This window comes from Syngnathus leptorhynchus, chromosome 4 (genome assembly GCF_054491065.1).
Source record: "Syngnathus leptorhynchus isolate UIUO chromosome 4, UIUO_Slep, whole genome shotgun sequence".
NCBI classification, from domain to species: domain Eukaryota; kingdom Metazoa; phylum Chordata; class Actinopteri; order Syngnathiformes; family Syngnathidae; genus Syngnathus; species Syngnathus leptorhynchus.
In genome coordinates, this window is record NC_141198.1 from 1,154,641 (window position 1) to 1,167,893 (window position 13,253).

General features: G+C 45.9%; 1 protein-coding gene and 1 pseudogene across 10 annotated transcripts in view; one reads left to right on the top strand and one right to left on the bottom strand.

Moving 5' to 3' along the window:
- The window catches only part of LOC147057612 (histone-lysine N-methyltransferase EHMT1-like), an 83,361-nt gene that overhangs the window by 53,880 nt on the left and 16,228 nt on the right, over positions 1–13,253 (bottom strand). For all 10 annotated transcript variants that reach the window (XR_015065831.1, XR_015065829.1, XR_015065830.1 and 7 more), the window contains one exon: positions 3,885–4,007. Coding sequence is in view for 7 of the 10 variants with exons in the window: in XM_085909675.1 (XP_085765801.1) it covers positions 3,885–4,007 (123 nt within the window). In the remaining 3 variants the exon portion in view is untranslated. The remainder of the gene's footprint in view (positions 1–3,884; positions 4,008–13,253) is intronic.
- LOC147057613 (L-threonine 3-dehydrogenase, mitochondrial pseudogene) lies at positions 692–1,861 on the top strand (annotated as a pseudogene).

Here is a 13,253-nt window from a genome sequence, read left to right on the forward strand (position 1 = left end):
CAGTGTGCCTTATAGTCCGGTGCGCCTTATATATGGATCAATTGATGAATTTGTTGATCCATACTGGTTGTACACAGTGCTTTGGCAAAATGTTTCAGTACGTTTTAGTACAACTAGTAAATTACAAGGTCGCATCGCTTCCCAGCATTACGGCAACCGTGGTCAGGGGGCCTTCACTGAATAGCTGTTATACCGGTGAGGCTATTTCATTTCAAAATAGGCTGCTCCGTTCATGTTTCGAGTCAATTTACGGATCGATATGGAAGAGAAACATAGTTAAGCAGTACCAATGTGTTAGATCGAACTTTAGCCAGTTCCGATCATTTTATAGGAGCTCGTTTGAGAAACGCGATTGTTTACACTTTGCTGAGGGTCATGGGAGTCTGCGAGCTGAGGCTCATGGGAGTTTGCGGGTGGCTAATGCTATAATGATAGCTGCTATACGCACAAGGCTATTTCATGTCAAAATAGGCGGCTCTGTTAATGTTTCGAGTAAATTTACGGATTGATATGGAAGGGAAACACAGGTAAGCAGTACCAATGTGCTAGATCGAACTTTAGTTGGTTCCGATCATTTTATAGGATAGTTTGAGAAACGCGATTGTTTACAGAGGGCTCATTGGTTATTGGCTAGTGGATGCATATCGCAACCCTAGTCAACCGCAGTTTGTTGCAGTATAGTTTCTATTTTATGCGCCTTTTACTCCGGTGTGCCCTATATATAAAATAATTTCTAAAATAAAAGATTCAATGAGGGTGCGCCTTTTGGTGCAAAAAATACGGTACTAAATTACCGTATTTTTCGGACTAAAGGTCGCTCCAGAATACAGGTCGCATTAGCCATAAAATTCACAATAACATGAAAAAAGACATATAAGTCGCTCCGGAGTATAGGTCGCATTTTAGGGGGAATTTATCCGACAAAATCCAACACCAAGAACAGACATGAACGGGCAACAACAGGCTAAACGATAGGTATGCTAACGTGATATAAACACAAACGAAGAGCTGAGAACGGGCCTGACGTAACATTCAGAATTATTCTAATAACTATTACATAAATACCACGTTTATAAAACCATCTGTGTCACTCCAATTCATTAAATCCATCGATCGTCCTTTATGTTAGCTTAGTTTTAGTCCTTTTCTTTCTTAACTTTTTAGATCATTAAAGTTATTTTTAAGTTAGTATTTTAGCGTGTTTTTTGATGCTTTTTGGCGGCCCTCTGCAGCTCCCTGCGTCTTTTGGCTGCCAGTGGTGGCGGTAGCCTCAACTGCCAGCTGCTGGCTGCGAGCAGCCCCTGCCACCGCATCCTGGCTGGCCTGGTTGGTGACGCTCTCGGGAGGGGCAGGTTTGGGTGCTTCCTACGGCCCGACACGTGGCTTCCCGTGGTGTGTGTCGACGACTGCTTGAGCGCCACCCTTGGGGTGCTGGAGGCAACTGCCGACACGCTGGGCATACTCGGCATGCTGCATCGGCGCCATGAGCCTCTCACCCGAAGAGCGAGTGCGGGAGCTGCAGAGGCACGTGCCCGAGCTGGAGGTCCCGTACAACGTGGACCCCCCCCCCATCCGGCAGGCCATCGCCGACTCCTGGCCGATGGACTTTGACGACTCCAACGCCAAACGCAACTGGGCCTGGAAGCACGACTACGACCTGCCCAAGCTGGTGCAGACCATGCTCAACTTCCTCAGCGACGACACGCGCATGGCCTACGCCAACTAGCCCCGCGACGCCTGAGCTAAGCTAACGCAGCTTTTTGTACATGGGTGTATAAATTGGTCACGTTTATTATCTTGATAATCTGTTGTAATTGTGTATGTAAAGCGACTTTGAGTGTCTAGAAAAGCGCTATATAAAGCCGATCTATTATTAGTGTGAAGGTGAAGACCTTCACACTATTGTTATTAGTGTGAAGGTGAAGACCTTCACACTATTGTTCATCCTGTCCTTTATTAGTGTGAAGGCGAAGGCCTTCACACTATTGTTATTCTACTTTATTTATTTTTTTCTTCTTATTAGTGTGAAGATGAAGACCGAAAGAATTTCTCGTCCTTTGTCAACAAAGAGGTCAGCCTTGTCGTTATTCCACAGATCTAGTATATAACTACCGTATTTTCCGGACCAAAAGGCGCACCGGATTATAAGGCGCACCTTCAATGAACGGCCCATTCTAAAACTTTGTCCATATATAAGGCGCACCGGATTATAAAGCGCATAAAAAGCTATACTGCAACAAACTGCGGTTGACTAGGGTTGCGATATGCATCCACTAGCCAATAACCAATGAGCCCTCTGTAAACAATCGCATTTCTCAAACTATCCTATAAAATGATCAGAACAGACTAAAGTTTGTTCTAACACCTTGGTACTGCTTACCTGTTTCCCTTCCATATCGATCTGTAAATTTACTCGAAACATCAACAGAGCAGCCGATTTTGACATGAAATAGCCTCGTGCGTATAGCAGCTATCACTTTAGCATTAGCCACCCGTAAACTCCCATGAGCCTCAGCAAAGTGTAAACAATCGCGTTTCTCAAACGAGGGCTTAAAAAATGATCAGAAATGACTAAAGTTCAATCTAATACCTTGGTACTGCTTACCTATGTTTCCCTTCCGTATCGATCCGTAAATGTACTCGAAACATTAACAGAGCAGCCTATTTTGACATAAAATAGCCTCACGGGTTCAACAGCTATTCAGTGACGCCCCCTGACCACGGTTGCCGTAATGCTGGTAAGCGATGCGACCTTGTAATTTACTAGTTGTACTAAAACGTACTGAAAATTTTGGCAGAGCACTGTGTACAACCAGTATGTTTCAACAAATTCATAAATTTATCCATATATAAGGCACACCTTAAGGCGCACTGTTGGCTTTTGAGAAAATGTTAGGTTTTTAGGTGCGCCTTATTGTCCGGAAAATACGGTATATTGTAGCGTTAACAAAGTCGACTTCCAGGCGTGCGGCGGTGTGGACTTCTATCCCCAGAGGTGGCATTTCCAGCCACGGAGGTGGAAGAGAGCTCCATAGAATAGGACCGGGCGTGCGTAAAAGCCATGTCCGAGCCCCATCCATCGTCCCCGGACAGCCACCCGGCCGAGCCCCGGCCCCCGACTTCCATCCACGGAGGTGGAAGAGAGCTCCATAGAATAGGAGCGTGAATGCGTAAAAGCCATGTCCGAGCCCCATCCACCGTCCCCGGACAGCCACCCGGCCGAGCGCCGGCCCCCGACTTCCATCCACGGAGGTGAAAGAGAGCTCCCGTCGAGTAGGACCAGGCGTGCGTAAAAGCCATAATAGTTTTCAAACCTTAAGTGTCACTCCAAATCATTAAATCCTTCAAACTCTTCGTCCTCCGAGTCACTTACAAACAAAGCCCCTAATGATGCCGGTAGTATGTGGGGCCCTTCGTCATCTTCGTCGTCCCGTGATCGAATCTTTGTCCTTTATGTAAACAACCGCCACGCCACTGACGTCACTTGAAATTCAAATTACAGCAATCCCTTACTACATCGCGGTTCGTTTATCGCGGTTTCCTTTTTTTTTTTTTTTTTTTTTTTTTATATTTTGAAAATTTGTGAAAAAATTCACATATAAGTCGCTCCTCAGTATAAGTCGCCCCCCCATCCAAACTAAGAAAAAAACGCGACTTATAGTCTGAAAATTATAGTATTCACTTTCACTTTCTCCTTTCTTCTCCCTCCCTTCCTCACACTTTCTCTGCTCCCCTTCTCTCTCGCTCTCTCACGCTCTCTCACAAGTACACAGACAATTATATATAATAAGATAAAATAATTATATCTACACATACTGTATAGATGGATACTATAAGCATGTGTGCAATGTACAGTGTAAGTACAGTACATTTTAAGTACCAACCTTGTGGTTTGTAGATGCTCCAGCCCTAATCAGGTACTTTACTGTCTCTAAATTGTTATTTTCACAAGCTGCCATCAGGGGTGTTCTCTGCGCTTCATCAAGCATCTCCAGGTTGGCTCCAGCCTCCAAACACACACAAAGTTTTAAACCCAAACAACATGTGCTAAAACTTTAGAACCACAGAATAAAGATGAACATCTTTGATTTGATGAGGTGTATACATTTCTTTATGATGGAACCAATGCAAATTCTTTACTCATCATGTAATTGCCGTGTAGTTTGGCGACAGACTGAACACAAAACAAAAAAATGTGGGGGGACTGCTTTGTATAACACAAATATTTGTGTCATTTTAAACAGAAGAACCCAATTTGGAGGGATTTTTCTTAGAAGACATAGACACCCCTCTGTGAGTAATCACCTTATTGTGGTGGGGTTTGTGTCCTAATGATCCTAGCAGGGTCACCCATGGCAAAAGGGTCCTCGGTGAGGGACCAGACAAAGCACGGCTCACAGATCCCTGATGATGATTAATAAAAATGGATTCCGTTCTCCCTTTGTAGGTCACTGGGGCCCTCCCTCTGAAGCTAGGACTAGAGTTGGGGCTCGAAGGCGTGCATCTGACCAGCTTCTTGACCCTGAAGCAATCTGAGGAGAGGACGCTGGCACTGATTGTTCGCCGCTTCTCCACCAGAATTAGTTTAGTTTTAGTGTTTTTAGTGTTGTATTTAATTACTCCAGTACTCCAGGTGGCCTGAAAAACATGGTGTGGAGTCCACTCTTACACGGAGCGGGCTCCGACTCAAGACAGACACCAGGTTGCCGGGAAAACACGGAATGGATATCTCTCTGGCACGGAACGGACTTCAACACGGAGCAGCCCCGGGGTGGCCAGGACAAAACGAACTGGATTTCACTCCAACACACAGTGGACTGCACTTCATGTGGCACAGAAGACGTGGAGTGGATTTCTCTCTTCACCCTACCTAAACGCAGCCCCACATCCACAATAAAAATGGATCTCCTCAACATCCAAGCACTCACCCGTAAATCATCATTTATTCACAACCTCATCCTGGACAAAGGCTTAGACATAATGTGCCTGACTGAGACCTGGCAACCACCGGATGTCTATCAATTCCTCAATGAAGCCTGTCGCTCTGGTTATAAATACATAACTAAACCCCGCAGCACTGGCCGTAGCGGTGGCCTTGCTGTATTCCATCGTCTTGATCTAGATCTGTCCCCCCTCCCTCTAGCTGATCACTCCTCATTCGAATCCCTTGCATTAAAATGTAAACCTCCATATCCTGTCACAGTTTTACTGATTTACCGCCCTCCTAAACCAAACTCATCAAACTTCATTCCAGAACTATACGATCTACTCACTACCCTCTGTACCTCCACTTCCTCTAATTTAATCATATTAGGTGATGTTAACATCCATGTCGACACCCCCTCCCGCCCCCTGCCTCTGACCTGTTGCAACTATTGGACTGTTTACACCTCACTCAACATGTAAATGTCCCCACCCATGACAAAGGGCATACACTTGACCTTGTCATTTCCTCATCGGCCATAAGCAACCTGCAAGTTCACGAGGTTGGTGTGTCTGACCACAAACTTATTCAAATGGAACTGCCTTTCCCACGCCCCCTCTCCAAACCCAAGCAGCAAATCTCTTTCAGAAATTTCAAATACATCAACCAAGACACTTTAGCACAGGACCTCCTGCTTCTCTCCTCCTCCTCCGCGACCTTTCCATCAGTCAGCAAGGCAGTGGACCATTACAATAACTCTTTGGCCAAACTTCTAGGTTTCCACGCCCCCATAAAAAACAAAACAGTCACTTTTTCACGCTCAGCTCTGTGGCTGATGAAGTCAACTGGACGCATCCTGGAGCGTCGTCTCAATGCCTCAGGTCTGACCGTGCACAAACAGGCCTATAAAGAACATCAGAAGGCCTACTCAAAAGCCCTTGGGATTGCACGTGCCCAGTTCTACTCCAACATCATAAACAATACCCCTGGAAACTCAAAACAGCTATTTTCAACCATCAACCACTTTCTCAAACCCCAACCCACCACTCCAACGGAATCCTCAGAGGTAGTGTGCAATAACTTTATGACCTTCTTTACCGCTAAGGTTGACAACATCCGCACCCAGCTCCTCTCCTCTTCTGGCCCCTCCACTTCACCTCCACTCCCCTTCCTTCCACCTGGTTCAGTCCAGCCTCTCCGCTGTTTCTCCCCTATCTTGCAGTCGGAGGTAGAGGACATCATCAAAAAGATGAAACCCTCCACATGTGCCCTGGACCCTTTCCCCACAGCCCTCATTAAACATCAAAGCTCAGCCATCAGTCCCCTAATAACCAATGTCATCAACCTCTCACTCCAGTCTGGCTCTGTACCCCCTGCATTGAAGACAGCCATTATTACCCCCCTGCTCAAAAAACCCTCGCTTGACCCGGACAACCTTTCCAACTACAGGCCAATATCAAACCTCCCATTTCTCTCCAAGGTTCTGGAAAAAGAGGTAGCTGCCCAACTTCACGCCCATCTCACCCGCAATAACATCGCTGAGAAATTTCAATCCGGTTTTCGCTCTGGCCACAGCACTGAAACAGCCCTTGTTAGGGTCACCAACGACCTTTTCATGGCTGCCGATCCAGGCTCCTCATCACTCCTCATTTTGTTGGATCTGTCCGCTGCATTTGACACTGTCCACCACAACATCCTCCTTAACCAACTTCACTCCACTGGATTCTCTGGCACTGTTCTAACCTGGCTTCAGTCCTACCTCTCGAACCGAACCGAGTACGTTTCCCTGGGAGGGAAAAAAATCAGACACACACACAGTCACCTCCGGTGTCCCCCAGGGATCTGTACTCGGTCCTACCCTCTTCATTTTCTACATGCTACCCCTTGGCAATATAATCAGGAAGTTCGGCATCTCATATCATTGTTACGCGGACGACACCCAGCTATACCTCAAACTCAACCCCCCACCCTCTGCAATCCAGCCAAGTCAAGTCAAGTCAAGTCAAGTTTATTTGTATAGCCCTAAATCACAAGCAGTCTCAAAGGGCTTCACATAGACAATCAATTGACAATTATTCTCAAAGCATCCCCTGATCTTGGGCTCCCAAAAGGGCAAGGAAAAACTCAAAAACCCCTACCAGGGGAAAAATGAGAAACCTTGAGAAGGGACCACAGATGGAAGGATCCCCCTTTCAGGATCACCAGGCTGCAATGGATGCAAAGAGGGCACATAAAATACATAATATGGAAATCAAAAAGTGGATGTCCAGGCCAAAGCGAAGAGCTGTCGGAGGTGCCTTTGATTGTCCTGGCAGTGTCCTCTAGGAGGGTATTCCGCTGCAGTTCCCTCATGCTGAATTGGTCCACGAGAATCTAGATAGCCGTCGTCAGCTTGGGTGTCACCTAACCACCTCCCCAGCCGGGGAGGTGTGGGGGGAGTGGGGTCGGGGAGAGGGAGCAAAAACAAACTCCAGCCGAATCGGCTACTACAGGTTAAAGGCCATATCATAGAAATACGTCTTTAAACGTGTCTTAAATGTTTCTACTGAGGTAGCAGTTCTAATATCCATTGGCAGGGCATTCCAGAGCTCTGGAGCCCGAATAGAAAATGCTCTAGCCCCTGCAGACATTTTCTTGGCCCTCAGTGTCACTAAAAGACTAGCGTTTTGCAAACGAAGGTTACGAGACGGAACATAAGGAAAAACTAAGTCGACGAGATATGAAGGCGCTGCGCCATGCAATGATTTATAGGTTAGTAGAAGAACCTTGAAGTCACATCTTAAATGGACCGGGAGCCCGTGTAAATTGGCTAATATTGGGGTAATGTGATCAAATTTTCTTGTCCGTGAGAGCAGCCTTGCAGCAGCATTTTGTACTAACTGTAGACTTTTGATGCTGCACTTGGGAAGACCAGAGAATAATGCATTACAGTAGTCCAGGCGCGACGTAATAAATGCATGTATAATAATTTCGGCATCACCGGTCGAGAGGATTGGGCGAATCTTAGCAATATTACGAAGGTGAAAAAATGCTATTCTGGTTATATTCTTAATGTGCTTTTGAAAGGAGAGCGTTTGGTCAAATATTACCCCGAGATTAGTTACAGTATCACTCTGAGTGATAGTACGGTTATCTAGAGTTATAGCGGTTTCCTTAAATAAATGTTGATAACGAGCTGGACCAATTATCAACATCTCAGTTTTATCTGGGTTCAGACGAAGGAAGTTGAGAGACATCCATTGCTTGATCTCCGCAAGGCATGCCTCAAGATTACAACAGTCCCGCGGATCTGTCATTGATAATGGCATATATAATTGGGTGTCATCCGCGTAACATTGAAAACTAATATTATATTTACGTATTATGTTCCCAAGCGGAGTCATATAAATATTAAATAGAATTGGTCCTAGTACCGATCCCTGTGGGACACCACACGTAACTTTATAGAGCTCAGAGGACGCATTGCCATGGACCACTCGGTGCGTCCTGTCTGATAGATACAAATGAAACCAGCCTAGTGCTGACCCCAAAATACCAACACTACCTTTAAGACGCTCTAGTAAAATATTGAAGTCAACAGTGTCGAAGGCAGCACTAAGATCGAGTAGTAACAATACCGATGAAGTATTTGAATCCATAGCTAAGAGGAGATCATTAGTCACTTTAGCAAGTGCTGTCTCAGTAGAATGATTAGCTCTAAACCCAGACTGAAAAGATTCATATCGATTATTAGCGACCATGTAATCAATAAGCTGCTGCGCTACTACTTTTTCAAGCAGTTTTGCTATGAATGGGAGATTTGAAACTGGCCTATAGTTACTGAGACAGTCCGGGTCAAGATTTGGTCGCTTAAGTAGCGGTTTAATAATAGCGGTTTTAAAGGCTGTTGGCACTATCCCAGAGGAGATAGACAGATTAATTATATTTGAAACGGACAGTAGTGTAAGGCAGTACTGTTATATTAGAGGTTGCCAGTCCTCGGGATAATACCAAATCTAAGTAGCGGTTTAATAATAGCGGTTTTAAAGGCTGTTGGCACTATCCCAGAGGAGATAGACAGATTAATTATATTTGAAACGGACGGTCCTAAGACGGTCCTAAGAACTCGTCAGCCGAGTGAAAGGAGCTATCGGGGGTTGGCTGGCGTGGTGTTAGCTTTGCCACCGTATCAAATAAGTATTTAGGATTGTTCTTATTGAGATTAATGACCTGCGAAAAATAACGAGTTTTTGCTAAAATAAGCGCATCTTTATATTTCAGGAGGCTGTCGCGCCATGCCTGATGGAAAACCTCAAGTTTGGTTAAACGGCATTTGCGCTCATGCTTTCTACTTAATTGTTTAAGCGAACGTGTTTCATCTGTGAACCACGGAGTAGGCAGTCTACGGCGAGTTTTTAGACGTAGCGGCGCCACAGAATCAATGGCATTTAACAATGTAGCATTGAATTCATTTGTAAGATTATCAATAGAGCCGGTATATGAGGGCAATACGGCAGTTGCTGGTGGCAGTAGCCCAGATAGCGCAGTCGCAGTCATGGAGTTAATATTACGGCTGCTATAATTCTGATTGCTCTCTTGTCTTTGACTAAGAACTAAAATTTCAAATTTTATTAAGTAGTGATCAGACAAAACAGTAGTGTAAGGCAGTACTGTTATATTAGAGGTTGCCAGTCCTCGGGATAATACCAAATCTAAGTAGCGGTTTAATAATAGCGGTTTTAAAGGCTGTTGGCACTATCCCAGAGGAGATAGACAGATTAATTATATTTGAAACGGACGGTCCTAAGATTTGAAATAATTCTTTAAATAGTTTGGTTGGAAGCGGGTCAAGTAAACATGTTGTTTGTTTAGCCGCACTAACTAATTGTGAAAGCCTTTTGAGGGACACGCTTTTAAAATTTGAAAGGGTTATTGCATGATCGTCGGCGCCGGTAATCGGCGGTCCCGACTGAATGATCGGAATGGTCATCTTGATCTCATCCCTAATGGATTCAATCTTTCGAGCAAAAAATTTCATGAACTCGTCAGCCGAGTGAAAGGAGCTATCGGGGGTTGGCTGGCGTAGTGTTAGCTTTGCCACCGTATCAAATAAGTATTTAGGATTGTTTTTATTGAGATTAATGACCTGCGAAAAATAACGAGTTTTTGCTAAAATAAGCGCATCTTTATATTTCAGGAGGCTGTCGCGCCATGCCTGATGGAAAACCTCAAGTTTGGTTAAACGCCATTTGCGCTCATGCTTTCTACTTAATTGTTTAAGCGAACGTGTTTCATCTGTGAACCACGGAGTAGGCAGTCTACGGCGAGTTTTTAGACGTAGCCGCGCCACAGAATCAATGGCATTTAACAATGTAGCATTGAATTCATTTGTAAGATTATCAATAGAGCCGGTATATGAGGGCAATACGGCAGTTGCTGGTGGCAGTAGCCCAGATAGCGCAGTCGCAGTCATGGAGTTAATATTACGGCTGCTATAATTCTGATTGCTCTCTTGTCTTTGACTAAGAACTAAAATTTCAAATTTTATTAAGTAGTGATCAGACAAAACAGTAGTGTAAGGCAGTACTGTTATATTAGAGGTTGCCAGTCCTCGGGATAATACCAAATCTAAGGTATTACCATTCTTATGCGTTGCTACCTGTACGGCTTGCGTAAAACCAAACGTATCAATTAGAGTCTGAAACGCCGAAGTAAGTGGCTCTGACGGTAAATTCATGTGGACGTTAAAATCGGCCATGATTATTATATTATCCGCGTTTGTCACTAGATCAGCCACGAATTCTGAAAATTCATCCAGGAAGCTAGCGTAAGCCCCAGCCTCATCCATCTCCCTCATCCATCCTCTCACTGTGTCTGGAGGAGATAAAGGCGTGGATGAATCTCAGCTTCCTACAAGTCAACAGCGATAAAACCCAAGCCATGTTATTTGGCACTCCCCATCAGATCCATACCTGCCCAATCACAAGCATCTCATTCGCCGGTCACACAATCCCCTTCTCAGCCACTGTCACCCACCTGGGTGTAATACTGGACTCTCAACTCAACCTAGAGTCACACATAAAATACATCTGCAAAACCTCCTTCTTCCACCTCAGGAACATTTCCAAACTCCGCCCCACACTTACCCTGACAGATGCTGAAAAACTTGTCCACGCCTTTGTCTCCTCCAGGCTAGACTACTGTAACGCACTCCTCATCGGGATCCCTAGCAAGAGCCTCCAGAGGCTCCAGTACATGCAAAACAGCGCTGCTAGGATCCTGATGAGGGTGCGGAAAAGCGACCACATCACACCCATCCTCCGTTCTCTACACTGGCTCCCCATCAAATTTCGAATAAATTATAAGATCACCCTCCTCACTCACCAGTGCATCCTCGGACATGCTCCCCCATACCTCAAAGAACTCCTTGCCCCAAAATCTGCCACCCGAAGCCTCCGCTCATCCAATTCTCATCTTCTCCATGTCCCCAACACTAAGCTGCGCACCATGGGCGACCGGGCCTTCTGCCATGCAGCCCCCACACTGTGGAACTCCCTCCCCGACCACCTAAGAGCACCCCAATCCACTGACTCTTTCAAAACCGGACTTAAAACTCACCTCTTTACTTTGGCATTTCTGTAATTCCTGTTTTTATATCCTGGTTGTCGTCCAGTTGTTTTATACTTGTCCTTGCTTTTTATTCTTGTTTTTACTTGCCATGTAGCACTTTAAGATTCCTCCGAATATAAAGTGCGTTATAAATATAATTTATTATTATTATTATTATTATTATTATCTGGTGGCTGGGCCTTCACCCATGGGGCCAGGCAGGGCACAGCCCGAAAAGGCAACATGGCCTAACCCCTTCCTATCGGCTCACCACCTGTGGGACCGGCAAAAGGCGCCGGTTGCAGAGTGAGCTGGGCAGGGGCCAAAGGTGGGGACCTTGGCAGTCCGATCCCCGGCTACAGAAGCTGGCTCTTGGGATTGTATGTCATCTCTCTGGCAAGAAAGGAGCCCGAGCTGGTGTGCGAGGCAGAAAGGTTCCGACATGGCTCTGAGGTGGACTGAGGTCGTGTTTTTGGCTTCTTTAAGCCGTGATCTCCACCTCTCACTGGAGCAGTTCACAGCCGAGTGAGAAGCGGTCAGCATGAAAGTCAGCACCTCCAAATCTGAGACCATGGTCCTCAGTCAGAAAAGGGTGAAATGCCCTCTCCAAATCGGGGATGAAATCCTGCCCCAAGTGAAGGAGTTCAAGAATCTTGGTGTCTTGTTCACGAGCGAGAGTAGGATGGAGCGTGAGATCGACAGGCGGATCGATGCAGCATCTGCTGTGATGCGGATTCTACCGGCCCGTCGTGGTGAAGATAGAGCTGAGCCGAAAGGCAAATGATCTACCTTTCGATAGTAACAAAGATTACCATTAGTAACATACTATGTCGCCAGGGACTTAAACCCTAGAGTACCAGACGCGTCCCCCTGCTTAAGCCAGTGCATGTCCAGGCCCGTCTGAAGTTTGCTAGAGAGCATTTGAATGATCCAGAAGAGGATTGGGAGATTGTCATATGGAATGTCAAACTTTGGTCCCAGCTCACTGCAGGTCATTCATTAGGTCTCGCCGTGTGGTTCTGGAATTTTTGTTCACTGTTCTTGTGATCGGGCGGCTCGGTGGAGCACTGTGTAGCACGTCCGCCTCACAGTTAGGAGGGTGCGGGTTCGATTCCACCTCCGGCCTATGTGGAGTTTGCATGTTCTCCCCGTGTCAGCGTGGGTTTTCTCCGGGCACTCCGTTTTCCTCCCACATCCCAAAAACATGTTTGATAGGCCGATTGAGCACTCCAAATTGTCCCCAGGTGTGAGTGCGAGTGCGAATGGTTATTCGTCTCTGTGTGCCCTGCGATTGGTTGGCAACCAGTTCAGGGTGTCAGGGTGCCTCCTGCCCGATGGCGGCTGGGATAGGCTCCAGCATGCCCGCGACCCCCGTGGGGACTATGCGGTTCAGAAAATGGATGGATGGATGTTCTTGTGATCATTTTGACCCCGAAGGGTGAGATCTTGCATGGAGCCCAGATCGAGGCCATTATTGACCAAATACTTATTTTCCACCACAATTTGCAAATAAATTCTTTAAAAACCACCCAATGTAATTTTCTGGATTTTTTTTATTTTGTCGCTCATAGTTGATGAAAATTACAGGCATCGCTCATCTTTCAAGTGGGAGATCTTGCACAATTGGTGGCTGACTAAATACTTTTTAGCCCCACTGTACGTATGTACGTACGTACGGACTGACGGACAGGTGGACTGATGGACGGGCGGACTGACGGACAGGCGGATGCATGGACACATG